General features: G+C 46.1%; 1 protein-coding gene across 4 annotated transcripts in view; it reads right to left on the bottom strand.

Annotated features, from left to right (window-relative positions):
- Positions 1-774: 774 nt before the first annotated feature.
- CD80 (CD80 molecule) overlaps positions 775-17065 on the bottom strand; it is a 30614-nt gene continuing 14323 nt past the window's right edge. For 3 of the 4 annotated variants that reach the window (XM_013298065.3, XM_027784616.2, XM_027784614.2), the window contains 5 exons: positions 13756-14091; positions 10489-10770; positions 8357-8482; positions 5263-5386; positions 775-3359 (listed from right to left, as the gene is read on the bottom strand). In XM_013298065.3, the coding sequence (XP_013153519.1) occupies positions 5280-5386; positions 8357-8482; positions 10489-10770; positions 13756-14091 (851 nt within the window). In that variant the 3' untranslated portion in view covers positions 775-3359; positions 5263-5279. The remainder of the gene's footprint in view (positions 3360-5262; positions 5387-8356; positions 8483-10488; positions 10771-13755; positions 14092-17065) is intronic. The other variant, XM_055801331.1, reaches the window with a different exon arrangement.

The raw sequence follows: 17065 nt of genomic DNA, 5'->3' as shown, positions 1-17065 counted from the left end.
ATTTTCTCATGTCTGACCGTTGATGCAGGGATGTTCTCCCATAGCAGAGCCAAGGTGGAGCAGCTGTGTGGATTTTCTCTCCATGTAAGGAAGGACGGGCCTGCTAGGTGCCCTTATGCTGCACTTAGCAAGCGGAAGCAGAGACTTCCATCTACACTCAAAATTAGTGGCCATTTTTTGCTCTATTTCCTGCTGAATTTAGTTCCCTGCACTTACACGTTTCTTGTTTTCAAAATCACTGTCCAAACGGGAGTGATGAGTTGGTTCAGAACTTATTTTTTAAATATAAATGTAAAGGATTCTTCACCCCCCTACACCCTTTCCCCCCACCCTTCCTCCAGCACAGCACTGAGGTTACCGGTCCTCCACTTTGAGTAGGTTACCACAGGTAGCAGGGATGCACTGAGAACATCTTACACTGGATTTTGCTTTTGCAGAGAACCTCCCTTTTGGGGATGGGGAAGGCAGATGTGTTGCAAACTGAGCGTCGAGCACCGTAGCTACACTGACATTTGTTCATCCCTGACAAACTGACAGACACAAGATACGTGGAAGTTACAAACTGGGCACCTGGGTGCCGTTTTGTCACTGCTGTTGAGCACACCGAACAGAGCTGAGCCTTCATACCAGCTGTACCTGTTACAGCTTTGTCAACCAGCTGCATCCATCACCTGCCTTGTTGCTACGGAGTTAGCTGCTGCAAAATGGTGGCTGGGGCTTATGTGAATAATTAAAGGCTCTACCATTTCCCAGCACATAGAACAGACATCTTGGATTACTGAGGAAATGAAACCAAGTTTACCATTTATTTTTCAATACAATTAAAGGAGGAACCCCGGGGAAAAAACGTTATAGACAAAATACTTGTGATAAACAGAGCAGCTCACCTAGGACAAAGACCCAGATATTAAGCTGAAAAGGTCTCACAGAAACCATTTGTGTGCAATTCACTCAATACAGCCTAAGGCAATAAAACCCACGATTCATAATGTAAGTGCTTAAGGAAAAAATAAATGAAATAACCCACCCATCAAGAATATTAAAAACTGATGCTAGACATATTTGTCAGTGAAACTTTTTTGTTTCCTTTAGAAGAAGTTACTTAAAGTGTCACAGGAGTCTGTGGTGATGTAGAAAGGTTTGGCGCGGTGCAAAAGACAAAGCCTTCTCCAGGAGGCTGTGCAATTGTCAGTCAGGAGCAGAAGCAGAGCACGAGACAGTCAGAGGGAAAATAAGCTGGTGCGTCTGGCAGAGTTGTGGTGTGGTTGACGAGGTGGAAATGTGTCGTGCTTATAGCAGGGAAGGAAGCCCAGTGTTGAAAACGAGCTGAGAAAATACAGAAAGAGGGTGTCCAGCATGCAAGAAGGTAGCAGTTTGTGCTGGAAAGAACAAGCACAGACTGAAATAAAAGGAAACATGGAAAGTATGAGACATCATTGCCCGTACACCCAAGTCCTGCAATAAGGTCAGGCTACCTTTTGGAAACACTGCTTTCAGCGTCATCTATGTTCTGCTTGCAACCAGAATGCGCAAGCGCAAAGAGTGCGCTTTCCCTGCCACCCACCTTAGCTCCCATTCTCTGTCAAAACCCCCCTGCATAAGGATGTTCTGAAGTTCCCGTTTTACCTCATACAATGGGAAAGCAGTAAAAAAGCTGATGGGGCAGCATGACTGCAGGAGAGGGAGCAGTGTCTTTATTTTTTATTGGAGACATGATCCCTTAGGCTGTCATAGTCCAATCCTCTATAAACTGCTTTTGGCCCTCCTATCTCCTCCAGCAATTTCTCTCTCAATATGTACCTGCTTGAGAAAAGTGAAGTGTACGGAGTATTTCCTTGCTGTGTCCTAGCAAGATAAATGGCTCAAGCAACAGAACATCTCACAAAGGGGACGACACGGTGCTTTCAGGCTTTGGTCTGCCCTGTTAACTACACACGTGGATAGAGCAGTCAGGGAATGGGCACAGCTGGCAGTGGAACAGAGCAAAAGGGGAGAAACAAACCTGTCAAACTCAGGGCAGGGTGGAGTTAGGTTAGTATGCAGAGTTGCTTAGGAAGCTTCTTGGGGCTTGGGGCTTTTTCCTCTTTTCCCGTCAAAATGAGAAACCACTTTTTCCTACACAGTAGGCAAGAATGTCACCCAGATCAGATGAGTCCTATCCAATGTCAGCATCCTGTAGGGGACTTCCCTCAAGTCCTGGCTGGGTAGAAACAATGCTGGCAGAAAGCAGCAACATTCAACGCAAAGTAAATCTCTACGTCACTGTGAGAAGCTCCCAAGAACCTGGAGAGCCTTACCTAGGCAAATGTACAAGCAAATGCAGACCTATTTTGAGGAAGCAAGGCCCTGAGTTGCATTTCATTACAACAGATACATGTGAGAGAACCACTGAGTGTTACAGAAATGTAAATGGGGCTTTACAAGGAATGCACATAAAAGCTCGTACATGTGTATGCGCAAAGGTGTGCACATGTGTGCAGTCACACGCACCACCCCCAGCGAGCAGGCTGTGCTGTGTCAGACGTGCTCCTGTATCTCTGAGTAATTTAACGGAGGAGCTGTATCTTGGGACCTGGGTTGGCAAGACCGTCCTTTCAGGAGAAAAAGGTTATGAGAACTTCTGCCACTGCTGTAGATAAGCAATATTAGTTAGCTGTTAGGTGTGCCTTCAGTATGTATCATTCCCTAAGAAGTCTCATAGCACTGGAAATAAGCACGAGGCATCCAGTCCCACCTCAAGGTGCTGCCTCACGAGAAGTGTATGCGTTATTGCCTCTTCAGGGGAGAAGGGACATGTATCTGTAATGGTCAAGTTAAAATCCAAAGTCTTCCAGCACAAACAACAGTATTGGTACATATCCGTGTGAGGCTGAATATAAAAGAAGTTTTAGCTGCTCCCAGTCACAACACGGAGGCAGAGCCCGACTTGTGACTGTGTGTCAGGGCCTGGGCTCTCCCCAGGGTCAGCTCTGCATTACTGAAGGGGGTAGGGGGCATGGGCTACCTGCTAGAGCTCTGCAGGCCCCCTGATTTTCACAGAGGCAGCATCAAAGCCAGAGGATCCCAAACTCTTGAGCTGGTGTGACAATGCTGACGATGCTCTTCTCCTGCCCCATTGCAGGAACACGGAGGGTCCTCCCAGGTGGAATTCCAGTGACCCCATCGTAATGTGACCGCCCCCCAGCTTCTGTGCTGTAGGTGGGGGTTTGTATTCATTCACACAGGATTATGTTGTCAGTCTTCTTGAGCAGTTTTCTCCTGCTGTCATCCCCTTTCAGAGAGCCAAAGGGTCAACGCAATAAGCATTGCTGTACAACAAACAGTGGGGACTGCAGTGCGCAATACACAGGGTAAGAAACCTGAGGGACACAAAGAAAAGATTTTAATGATTTTTTTTCCCCCTCTTCTCCTTAATCCTAAATGTCAGCCAGAAACAGGGATCACCTGCGATAGCCCTCCACGAGAGGGCTCCTATTGCAGTGAAGACAGAGCTGTTTCAGAGCCAGACAGCTCAAGACAGGCCCTACAGTGAGCGACAGACTGGCTCAAGGCTTACTGTGAAAACCTTTGGGCCATACGGAGGTGCTACCCCTCTGCGAAGTGAGGATGACGAGTGAACGCACTACCCTATTTAAGCAGCAGTAGGACGTGGCTCAGCACATCACAAAGTTCCGAGATGACGGCCACTAAGGAAGCACAGCTTCTTCCATCCCTGTCCGCAGACAGCAGCCCTTCCAGGCACTGCAGCTGGGAAACACCAGCCACTTACAGAAGAAGCCTGGCAAGCTTTTTTAACAAAAGAGTAATGTGGCAGAAGGGATTTATTCGGTAGGTGAACTCCCGTCAGTCCCCTCACAACCTGCCCCCCACCAAATTCATGCTAACCAAGGCTCTCGTATCTGTTCCAGAGAGGGCCTTCCCCCGAGGAAAACATGAGTGGGTGGTCAGGTTTGGAAATGAGACAAGTGTCCTGAATGATACGTTTCTCCTCTTTTCCATCTCAAAAACATTAAGCTTTTAGATTACTGCAACGCACAGTGTGACAAATTCATGACTTCTAGGACTCTGCAGCTGTTGCTCTGCTGCATTACCCTGGCAATGCAGCATGCTGAGGTGAGAGCAGGAAACGCAGTCACCTGGATAATGATGTGAATAAGAACAGAGTTAACTGCTAATCTTGCCTAAGTCTCTTGGCTTGAAAAATGTCTTCTTGGAAGACATAGCCCTGAACACAGCGGCGCTTTCAAGCCAAAACGAATATAATGCTTTGGAGTCATAAAACCCTGGTAAGCCCCAGCCTTCCCCAGCCCATCCTTCACAACACCTCATTATCAAAAGTAACTCCTTTTAAAATATGAGTGTTTCCTGGGCAAGTCTTAGAGGGAAAACTTTTCCTTCTCCATTCCTCCAGCTGCTGAAAGAAAGGGAGATATCTCAGTAGACTGGCATTGCTAATCTTACTGGGATAGCTGGAGTTCTTCTCTTCTTGTTCACCTCTCCCTCATCACCATTTGGCCAATCCTTCATTTCCATCATCAGTGATGGTCCCCTGTTTATGCATCAGATCAGGCACACACCTCACAGGGCATCAGCCAGAAATAACCTCTAGGGGCTGAAGCCACATGTGTGACCCACAGTAGTGATGAGCTACTCACGAATGAGTCCAACTAAAAGACTGCCCAGTTCTTAGTTGGGAGGCCCATAAAATGAGCACAAGGGCAGTAGCAGGGGATGTCACTGCAGATCCTGATAGATGGATGAATGGGCTACAAACCCACCTCTCAGATATTAACGAGCTTCCTTACACAGGTTCAGAGGAGGCACTGGCAGTCAAAGTTGTCAAATGTTCCTTCTCCTTCATCTCTCTCTCTTTTCATCCCCTTTTAGTCCCTAAAAATTTATGTTAATTAAGGAAATAAACGCCACAACACCTTGCAAGTCATCCGTGCAGGGTCCACTCTGCGGAGAAAGCAGCTTAGCAGCCCAGGAAATTCAATTCTCCAACATTTTTCACTAGATTCGTTTCTAGACACTTGAGATAACTCAAAGCAAGCCATACACCACAAGCAACAGGAGCATCATTCCTCTGGTTACCTGACTGGGAAACACCATGTGTTTGAGTTGGCAACAGCACTCTAGTGCTTTTCTTTATCTTAAAGGACTGCACACACTCGTGTTAAAAGCCACACGTGGTTTTGTGAGCTAAATCTAACGGTATTTGAGAAGCTATTTTGCCAAGAGAAGAATGGTGAAGAAAACTACCTGCAAATGCAATCTGATCATACAGATGATGTTTCAGATGTCACTTTAGAGCTCATGGGTGGCTTCGTATATTCTTTCACACGCTCTTCCACTGAATCCTGAGGCTTACAACAGTGAGAACAGACTGAAAAAGAAGATCCCTCATTAGTATTTGGAGTTCCAGAAGATATGAAAGCACTGAATCCAAATGTCTTTTTCAACAAAGTATAACTGAGAATGGAAAGAAAGAATAGAAGAAATCTTTCAGGTCTGGTTACTTCTATTTTTCACTGGCAGCACTTATCCCTGCCATACATCTGAATACGGCTGGCCCATAGTCTGATCTGGTAGAAAGCTCTGTTTTATATAAATGTGACCTATATAGTGTCATATGGATAAAACAGTTCTCGTTGGCACAGGGCTAGGACCTCAGCCGGGCACAAAGACAGGTTGCTACATGCTAATATAAGGCCAGAAGGGAAATAATGGTAAAATTTACATGTCACTAGATGCAGTTTACCCAAGCAAGTGAAAGAACGCCAGTGTTAAGAACCAGCCAACAAACTCTTTCAGTGCTTTAAAAGGAGTTCAGATTAAATAGATCCCCTTAGTATCTCAGCACCTACGAATGATTGTTTTAATAATTCAAGATGACTCTCTCTGTACTATTACAACAAATTGTATTTGCACAAATTTTACAACATGGATCCTAAGCTATCCTTCAAGTGACCTCTAATCTTGGTCTAATCTTGGTACTTTCTGTTAAATTAATTGAAGAACTCCCCCCAAAAAACAATCTCAAGAGTTTCCATTCTTAAATTACTACAAAGATAGGCTATGAGGTCCTCCAAGTAGGGAGTTGTGAACCTCAACAAAGCATCTAGATGTTTTGGTCACCACCACAATTACACATCTGAGAACCCTTATTTCCGTTTTGCTCTATCTTTCTATTTTCCCCTCCCACACTTCAGCTCTTTGAAGCATGGCTTTTTGAGCTCAGAAACCACTCTTAGCATCAAGGCAGCTTCCAGCTCAGCTTTCCATATGCCAGAACAACAGAGGTACTCTCAGACCTGTTTTGAGCTCCCACAGTAGCTCTTGAAAGGTGGCAACACCAGCTGAAAGCACTCTTAGGACAGGTATTTCCCTTCCCAGACGGGTGGCAACGCACAGCAGCACTGAAATGTGACAACCGGGAAGTTGGATTGAAGCTCTTATCTTCAGTTTCTTCCAACAAATGCCTGGTCTGAAAAGTGGTTGTACAAAACAGCACCACTTGACTCGGCAAATCTACTCCCTGTGCATATTAGGAAAACGGGACTGAAAGGGAAATTCCAGTTTATGCAGCCATGTCCCGTGCTGTTGCAGGTGATCACATTCGACCACGCTGGTATGCTTTTTACATCTACTTTAAAAGCAATCTGCTTTCAATATAAAAGGCTATCTCAGAATGCTCCAGAATACTACTGATACTAATTAAGGAACCTTTTAATTTCCAGCTATATTTGTTTAGAGCCAAATCTTCCGATTCCAGTTAATTTTCTCCTATAACCAGAGGTTCATTATCCACGCAGCTAACAGCACAGGCTGTGATCAGCTGTGATTTTTCTTGGTTTCAACCTGCTTGCTGCTTTCCCATTCACACAGCCCCAGGGAACAGCAGGAGAGAACCAGCACTGGTGTCATAGGGGCACGAGTGGAAAATGAGGAGGTGCAGAGGTGTAGCCAAGAGTCACTGCCTTCCAGAAGCTTCCTTTCTTTGTGATAAAACACCAAAAAGAGAATTAGCTCAGCCTGACTCAGTGGTCACATGGGTTTTTGAAGGGATGTGGTTGCTGAGGAGGGAAAGAGAAAAATATTAATGCTACCTCCACACCTCTGACTTGGGAGTGAACTTGTCTGAAGTTGAAACGGAGGCAGCAGAGGACACAAGCACAACAAACTTACAAGCGTCCCTAAGTGAACTGAGTCCCTGCTGCTTAGCAAATAACCTCTTTCCAACCAGAGGTACCACTGCAACTGTGATGAGCTAAGATGCTCAGGCTGGTGGCTTCTGGTTTAAGTGGGCTGAACCTAGAGCACCCTCAGTGTGGGATACTTGTCTCCAGACTCGACTTCCCCAGCGACCAGAACTTGATTGGGTGATATTTATAACGTGTTGCTATCTTTCTCCAGGACTGCTTTTCAAAGCTGCTAACAGGGTGTGGATAGGGCATCTGCTGCGGTTGACTTTCAGTACTGACTGGATGCCTAACTGCCTTTATAGATCCATTAGATGTCTACCCACATTTTCAGGGGCTTTTTGGCTAGGTCAGCTTAGACATGATTAGGAGTGACAGCTAACAGATGAGATTTTTTTTTGAGCCACCAAAAAAAAGGAAAAAAAAAAAAAAGAAAAAAAAAAAGAATCTACTCAGCTGCCAGCTAACCCTGAGATGCTTGAGGTCCCCTTTGCCACTGAAAAGCTCCTGGAGACATGCCTGGAGTTACAGAATACTTCATAGGTTGGGAGAGGGCACATCACCTGTGGTGGTTTTGGCCACAAAAAGATGGCAAATCCATGTCTCCCAGTTGGGGTTCTCCTAAAAGTGGGGCATTGCTATGCTTCAGTCTTTTCTGTGGCCCTAGCACTATGTATTTTTGTAACTTTGGCTCCGTGACTTTTCTGAGGGATTGTCTGAGTAGGGTGAGTAGAGAGACCCCGTTTTGAAACCGTCAGTGCTCAGTTGTGTCTATAATGATGACCAAGATTCTTGGCATTGATTCTTGGCATACATAAAAATGGACCTCTGTGAATCTCTTCAGTCCTGTATACCCCTGATTTTGGAAATATTCTGATCTGCTTTCAAAACTCCCCATCACCCCTTCACTCTTAAACCTGAACCCTAGTGCTGCCTGCACACAAAAACGTAGGAAAGTCCTGAGCTGGACTTAGATTTTGTGACAGTAGATGCTGCATTTTAATTTAAAAAAAAAAAAAAAAAAAAAAAAAAAAGGGGAAATGAGAAGGTACAAAAATACCTAGTGTGTCAGTTTATTTTCTATAAATGTATATCTTACATGGAAACTCCATAAGCAGGAAAAGACACTTTCTTGAAAAAGGAGCTACACTTACCATGCCTTGGGAGGTATCTTGCTGCTAGGGTGATAGCCAAAAGGAAGATGATAATGATGATACTTGAGGCAGTAATGACATTATAAGATGGAGGCACAGTAGGGTCAATGCAGTAATTTGTTTTTTCTGAGACAGAAGAAATAAAACATAAATAAAAGACCCAACAACACATTGGCATTTTCATGTAAGAGCAGGTATGTGAATTTTGGTGGTTCTGGCAAAATACTAATTTAGATACTCAGCCTGAAAACTCACCTATTCAATAAACAAATAGATGAAGCTAGTACCTGAACTTCGTCCATTTCCCCACAATTTGCTATGTTCTGAAATTTTTAACGTATCCACGGAATCTAAAATGTTGGGTCTTTGTCCACAACAGGGTCGAGACAGGCAATACTTAAAAACATTAAAACTTTTTTTAAAGAAACTGGTTAGGCTTGGTGGAAAAGTCTGAGTCCATATCTAGAAAACTTGCACTCTCAAAGGTACTCTGCATTTTTTCTTAATGTTTTCACCCAATTTATGCCTATTTTTGTCCCCTCTGCATTCAAAAGTTATGGAGAATGATGCATTAGATTAGAATAGACTTTTTTTCTGCACGGCAGGAAAGTGTTGTGGCAAAGTTCAGTTTTAGTGGATCTGGAGCCTTAGCTTTTCACCACTGGAGATGACCATCCTGCCGCCTGGACATTAGAATAGATAAGAACAGGTCATTCTTGTACAGTACAGCTCTAATTCAACAGGAGGGACAGAGCTGGTGCCTGTTCACGGGTCTTCAGATCTTCATTGTCTGCATCTGGCACAACTAAGCATCATTCAACTTCTAAGGCACTAGCCTGATCCACTGTGCAACCTTCCCCCCCACAGCAGGGTTGGTCTCCTATGTTTGCCAGGGGCTATATTCTGTCTGGAACTCCATGTTCAGGAAAGATTTGATTCAAGGACCCTTTCCATCATACCAAAATGGGAGCGGTTCCACATCTTAAAAATCAACAAGTGGAGGTTTTGTGACTGCCCTTGCCACTCTTGATTGCCCCCTCCTCTGAGAATCTGTGACAACAGTGTATTACTATTATTACTTTTTTTGTTACTCTCCTTTTCTACGTAGTATGATACTCATAACCTTCTCCCATTACCATCTCTAGGGACATTGTGCACTACATCCAGCAATAACCGATATTCATAAAGCACTAGTTTCTGGCATTTGTTCTGAAGCTGAATGGCACCTCTCCTCATGAGCCCCTTTGATTTTAGTAAGATTGATGAATGAGGCACCTTGATGAATAAGATACAATTCCCTAGGAAAAATAGCACTTCTCTAGCTTCCCTTGAAGATGCCCTTATCTCTACAATGAAAGCTTCAGACCCAGAGACATTTCGGAATACTTTTTTAGTAACGACATTAAAAAAAAAAAAAGGTCTTTTGGCTTTAAGGATTTTCTTGCAAATCCCGTTCTACTGTAAAACATCTGGACTGTAGTGTGCTGCCTTCCCTGTTTTCACTTGTACCTCAAGCTTTTCAAAGCACAGACTTATCTACTACATTATCACTTTCAAGCCACACACAGTGATGGAATTTTTCTTATGAATTAACCCTTTATTAAATATGTGCAGGAAAGCAGAATTTTTTCTTGATTCCAGCTGACAGCTTCTGAAGCGGGAGCAAACATGCTTGTTAAATGAGGAAATTATTTTTCAGCGCAACATGTAGCTGTTAAGGCACACAAATTTCTCAGGCTCCTCCATTCAAATGCCAGGTCTGTGTCACGCAACTGGCTACAAGACCATGCTGGTGCAGAGGGGCACTGGGTGGTGGCAACCCCAGTCTGTGGGAGCTACTGAGGCTGACATCACCAGATCACAATGGGATCCAGCTGCCCCCTCAGCCCAGCTGTGACTTGCGGTAGAGCAGCAAGAAGACAGAGCCATCTTGGCTTGTCAGTACTGTTGTAACTCTCTTTTCCCACCCTGCTGTCTTACAGCCTTTGAAATATTTTGGTGTGCAGCTCACAGGTGCCATCATTGGGTCATCCCTGCATGAACAGATACACAAAATCTATTGCTTTCTCAGAGAGGCAACTCAGCAGATTCAACAAAATGGTTTTGTAACACAAACTATTAATAAAACCTACTCAGAATCAAACTGGTGGTCTTGGCAAGGCCACCATATTCAACAGAGCAAGTGATGTTGGTGTCCTTGGTCACGTTGAGCGACTGTTTGCCAGTGACGTTGTATGGGCTGAAGCTGGACTCAGACACCCAGATGGCATTCCACACCACAGACATGTTGTTGAGGGTTCCAGAGATTCTGGGTTTGGGGAAACCTCCGTGAGAAGAACATGTTACCACCATCTCAGTTGATTCACAAGAAGTAGCTGATACTTCTGTTGTTATGTTTGGCTCACTGAAGTCAGCTGAAGCAAGAAAGATTTAGTTACCATTCTGTCAGATTACAATGAGGCCTGCAGTCCTGATCACCCATGGTCAAAGCAAAGACTCCCCCACAGGGCATTCTTCCTCTATAATAATCTGTTTGGCCTTTCTCGTGCCTTAGCACTCTCCCCACAGCCTTGACTGGATATGGCCTAAGCCTTTGCTTCTTCTCCTTCCTGTGCTGTACACAGCCCTCCTGACCCCACCTCTCCAATGCCACCATTTCTCTCTACATACAGCAGTCTGTGGAACAACAGAAGGAATCCTAAAACAGGTAGGAAAAATACAGCATTGAATAAAAATCCATATTACAGGCAATGGCAGACCGTTTCATTTTCCCTCCCTCATTAGTCCCTTCCTAGCCGAAAGCTCACACAGGGTCCACCTCTGCTAGGAGAGGAGCTGAGTCACATGTTGGACTTTCAGCCAGGATAACCAGCAAAAGACTGAATTATATTTTCTGCATGGGAGCCCCTCCAGAAGGCCCAGCTGAGAGCAAGACCAAGTCATACATTGCAAAAATGCCTAGCAATGCACGGGTCCTCTCAGACCACATTCTCACTGGACTTTTTTCTCATTGACAAAAACAATTTTCAGAGGTTTCCCACTCACACAGCTTGTTCCATGCCTTCTCTCCTAGTCAGGTGTATTGCTGTAAGTGTTTGTGGGGCTGCATGGTGGAATGGATGAGAAGACTAACATGAGTGAAGAAGGAGAAGAAGGGTGGTGCCCTTTTTACTCTGCCCCACTTTGCCAGTCTGGTTCACCACGTTACTGTAAATTGTTGCATTGGTACAACTAAGGATGCCCACAGGTTGCAACAAACAGTCCAGGGTGAGGAGGAGGCGGCGGCAAGGGGTGGCAAAGGAGCTATTTCAGGCAACTTTCACACTGGAAAAATCCACAGGACTACATCTTTAGCAAGAGAGGCACCAGTCAGAAAAAGACTCAGCACATGGCTTCCTGGTGGGCGAAAGTCACACCAACACCACCGCTGCCAAAGGGACCACATTGTCCCTCCCGCCCCTGCCAGCTGTAGGTCTGGAGCCTGCACACCCCTCAGGCGCCAGCCCCAGCCATGGCAAGGTCAGGCAGAGAGCTGCAGAAAGTTGCTCAGCTCACTGCAAAATGGCCCTTTTTGGAGCATTTAAGGTTTTGTCTGCAATCGCTCCCTGCCTGACTTGCCATTTGACCACATGACTGCTGGGATCTGCACAAGGCAGAAGGGCCTGCAGCCGTAGCGTGTCTTCCACAGCTTCTGCTGGCCACAAACCCATAGTTTAGGCTACTGAGGAACCAGTAACTAATGAAAGAAACTTGCTCAACATTGCATGGCCAAGCAGTGGCAGACAAGGAGAGACCCAGATTTCATTCCAGGCTCACTATCTCTTGATCAGTATGGCACTGACATCCAGTCTGGAAAGTCCCTTCAACCATCCCAGTCAGCTTCACCAAGCCTCCCTGGTCTGTCACCAGGGAGTAACACCTTTCTGACTCTCCCAGGTTAGCCTGATTCCAGCAGGGCTGAGGGGAGCTTTCCCTTTCCCGATCCCCACAATAACTGATCCCACTTTACCAAAGGGAGCAGAAGTCCACAATTATCACAACCGGTCTGTTAAGACAGAAAAGATACTTCTAGAAGGAAAGAAACTGGAGTATTTGCAAGGAGGAAAAGGCATCATAGTTTCACATTTTTCATGCAGTTAATTCCAGAGCCCTCATGGCTAGAGAGGGTGCTGGCAGTGCACTTCCCTTTTTTCATATCAGGTTCCAGAAAGATCACTAAATTTGTCTCCTTGCACATATGCCTACCATGCCCTCAAAAAAAAAAACGGACAATGGCCAGACCTCAGGAACCTGTTGTGTTGTGTTTTTTTTGCTGATGAATCTCATTCAACATGGGGAACACTCATTCACTGACTTGTCTGAAGGATTCCTGGAACTCTCTGCTGGTAAAGGTATTCAAATGTATGTAAATATTTATATCTGTTACCAGTATCTCTGCCTTTGGTGGAAACCAACTGCCAAAATAACAGTGGTGGAAATGGAAAATAATGTCAATGGAACTTTTTGTAACCTCCAAGAAAAGATTCAGGTTCATTTTGAGCAAAGGAGCTCAGGTTGTTTCTTCAAGGTAAAAAACCTCAAATCTGCAGCTGGGTTCAGCCTTAGGCTGTGGAGCTGCAGTGCAGCTGGCGAGCTGGCCAGCCTGGGCTCCCCAGGGGTGGGCTGCAGGGCTGGGCTGCTGCCGTGGCCACAGAGGAGCAATGCCACCCTATTCCTCTTTTGGCCCGAATGCTTCCAGTGCACCAAGGACTTAGTTTCTGCTTTGGCCAAAAGATAGCAAGGGGAAGAGGTGGCCTAGGGCACCCACCAGCAGTGGTACCTGGGGATCTGTCCTGGGAAACGTCCTTTCCCAAGAGGGGGGTATCAAAGGGAGGATGGTGGGAAAGACAAATTTTCTGTACCTGGGGTAGTTTTGGAAAGGTAAGGAAGGAGGCTGCTACAATGGAAACAGGTAAAGCACCTTCCTGTCGCAGCACTCCCCAAACTAGCCAGCTGCAACAAGGTCTTCTACCATCTCATACCAGCATACTCGTCATGCCAGTCCCTCTGCTGCCTTCCTGTCTCACCTCATCCAGGGCACATGTTCTCTCTCTGCTTCTTCCTCTCTCACCTTCTCTTCCTCGGCTGCTCTCTTTCCATTGGCTGCCCAACATCTTAACTTAACCAGCCACACCTGCACCTTATCTACATCGGCCAACCCTCCACCTCTGAAGCCAACCCACATTGTATATTATCAATGCTAATTAACCCAGCTTCATTCCACTACACCTTCCAGCATTCTTTTAGGTTTCCTGATGAACGCCTTATCTGCTGCACTATGACTAAAGCTTAGAGCAGTGTCCTTTACCCCCAGAGGCTGACACCAGAAAGCCTCAGGTGTCAGGAGGCAATCCACCTACCTGTAACAATGAGGGAGACAGCCTCATCACACACAACAACTGAGTTCTGTGAAATTCTGCGCTGAACTACACATTGGTAAGGGCCATTGTCTAGGATTTCCATGTGGGAGATCCACAGGGTGAGGTTCCTTGGGTCCATCTCTGTCCGGTTCTCGTACCGGTCATGCTTGGAGATCTTCTTTCCCTCTGCGTAGGCAAGCACTACTTCTGTAGTATTCTTCTGCCAGTAGACCCGGTAATTATGTAGGCTTTCCCAGCTGGGAATTTCATGACAACAAGGCAGGCCAACTTTTTCCCCCACTTTGCTCTTGACTACTTTCTTCTCCAGTGTGTAGCCTGTAGGTGGGGGGCAAACAAAAGTCAGTGAGGCAGTGATATAGCCTTGTGGCAGGGTCTTCTGCATAAAGCTCACCTCTTTCAGCTCTGTCTGCACCCACTAATGCACCTCATCACCCACCGAGCTGTTTACAACTTCAGCTCTGCACTGAGGGGAGCTCTTCCTTGGCATTGCCTTTTACATGATGCTCCAGTCCTGCTTAGGATCCTGCGCTAGCAGGCATGCAGTGATTTCTGCATGAATTACAGAAGGCGAAGACAGGAGAACTACCTGCCTGGACAGAAATTTTTCTGCTCGCTTAAAAATCACACACCTGAGATGAAAAAATTGCCACTATTCATGTAAAGGGATAAAACCACATGTGCCAAACTACTGTCTCCTCTGCTCTCCCTTCGCAAAGCTCAGTGTTTGGAAAGTCTGTGTCACCCTCTGATGGGTTCCCTGCGTGCCAAACAGAAGCACAGTGGACTATTAGTTTGGGGGTTTGGGGTTTTCTTTGGAAGGTTTTCTTCTGTAAAAGAAAAAAACCCAAAACTTTCAAGATCCCAGAAGCTAGAAGCAGCCCTACAATGATAAAACAAAGGTTACGGCTACATTGTCATCAGCAAATACATTATTAGCACATGAACATTTTTGCCTAGTCTAGCTAAAACAAATTTATATTTGTGAAGCTCCGTGTGCCTGCCTTGCAAACCAGCATAGGCATTCCTCAACTCCTGCCCAGCGACCACACGTGTCAGTGCCATACCTAGTATGCAGGCATGTGCTTCCAATAAAGAGCTGAAATCCATGCAGGGGGAAATCAGGTACAACTTTGACCATGCCAACAGTAACCCCAACCCTTCGCACTACGACTTCTATGCACTCCACTCCCGTGATCAGCCCTGCTTTCCCTTTCCAGTGGGTAGGTGCTTGCAGGGGGCAGGACCTGACACACGAGGGAGCAGCCTAGCAAGTTGTTCCTGCTGTTGCTGGAAGAGCGCCCCAGCACTGATGCGCGATCCTGTGCTGCACCAAGGCCAAGGCAGATGGTTGGGCTTTTGGCTGGGTTTGTGCAGCCTTCAGGATGATGCTTATCCCTGCACACCCTGCTTTGTTACTCCAGGAAGTCGCGCTGCAATAGGTTTGCCCTGCTTGCCTCAGCCTCACTACCTTAGCACCCATCTCCGGTAGTGGGAGATACCCATCTACTGCACTCCATTGACTGAGAGCAGAAAAACAAGGAAATAGCCAGCCTCAGGACAGACGAAATTTAAATTCCTTCTGCCATCCCTGAAGAACAGATCTCAGTAAACATGTCTGAGAAAGAAAGCAGGGATGTCCTGGCCAGGCGCAGCATCACCCATCCGTGGAGGTAAGACCCCATGTGCAAAGCCTCTGCCTGACTGCTTGAAAAAGCTGAGTCTAAGAACTGCCACCCACCCCAGAAAAGTCTGGCTGATGCTGGCTCACACATTATTGTCACAGCTAATGCCTAACCACAGCCATGCTGTCCACAGGCACAGAGTGCATCGCTCAGGGTGCGCCTGGGGCGCTGTGACATTCGGATTCAGCTGAAACATCCAAAACTGACATAAGCTTGCTGCCAGCCAGGGCTCATTTGCTTAGCAGTGACTCCCAGATCCCTGGGACACTGTCACACAGCTGACAGTGAGACCCCTGTGGCATGCTGACCTGTGCCCAGCAGCACACCCTGATGATGTGCTTTGCAATGCTCCAGCTGCTGGTGCAGGAGGGAGACAAGCAGATGCTCAGCCAGTGCCCTGGCACAGCTGGGTCTTGGGGCAGCACTGAGAGAAGCTTGCTGAAGTTAAGCCCAGACAGCAAGCCTGGGATACAATATAAAATAAGCTTTTACCTCCTTCTCCCATGGCTCGCCTACCCTGTCCCGCTTGCACGCCCCTCTCCGAGCAATTTCACAATGCTTTACGTTAGATCTGTAGGAAACACATTGAAAAATGCTGGGGAGGTCCTGGCAACACTATGGAATGTTTTAATATGAATTAAATAGAATGGAATATGTAATTAAATGAGTAACTTCTCATTTAACTGGTTTCCCTCCACTCAGTCACTTCATTGGCCTTCCAAAGGGAAAGATTCAAACACAGTTTTTTCCCCCACCACTTGTACTTCCCCTTATCATGCACTGCAGACTCTGAGCAACCAAACTGGGGCAGACCAGGAGCCCACTCAGCCTGCTGGCTTGTGTCAGCCAGCAACTGGTAGCAAAATGGCAGAAAAAATAGTTCTTCCACGCCACACGGGATAAGAACCACCATGCCCTGCCAACCTTTGGCAGCCAGGAATTTTGGGATTTCTTGGCATTGGCAGTTTAATCACTACTGCTAGACCTACCCTTCAGGAAGAGCTCTTGCCCCTTCAGGAATGCACATACACTTTTGGCTTCCACAACATCCTGTGATGATGAGTTGCACAGTTTGATTACATGCTGTGTGAAAAAACATTTCCTTCTGTTCCCCTTAAAGCAGCCTACTTTAGGCTGTGATTCTTGAAGTTCCTCCTCCCACACGTCTGCATGCATTTGTGTGTGTACATGTTTTTTTTCCCCTTGACCACATCACTGCTTATTCTCACAGTTCAGCTCTTACTATTGCTGGAGACACTCACAAAAGGAGCCAGTCAAACTTTGGGACTGTGGAGCCTCATAAAGACAATTTTCTATTTTCTTTTGCAGCAATAAGGGAAGAGTAGGCGTACAGTAAATGTCAGGGTGACATCGCATCATGAGTTGCATGAGGTTGTCCACGCCTTGCCCCTAAGAGTCTCCTTTGCAACCAAAAGGAGAACAAAAACCTTCTTGGCAGTACATGTGCAGGGGCTGGAAACTCCTACTGATGTCACATCTACCCTTAAAAGGCTCTGCACTTTTGAAACTGCAACCTGTATGCTGCAAACCTGAAGGAACCAAAGTCCACGAAGAGTCATTCAGGCCCACAAAAGTCCCCTTTCACT

Source organism: Falco peregrinus, chromosome 4 (genome assembly GCF_023634155.1).
Source record: "Falco peregrinus isolate bFalPer1 chromosome 4, bFalPer1.pri, whole genome shotgun sequence".
NCBI lineage: Eukaryota > Metazoa > Chordata > Aves > Falconiformes > Falconidae > Falco > Falco peregrinus.
The sequence above is the reverse complement of the archived record's forward strand: the minus strand, read 5'-3'. Positions and strand labels throughout refer to the sequence as shown.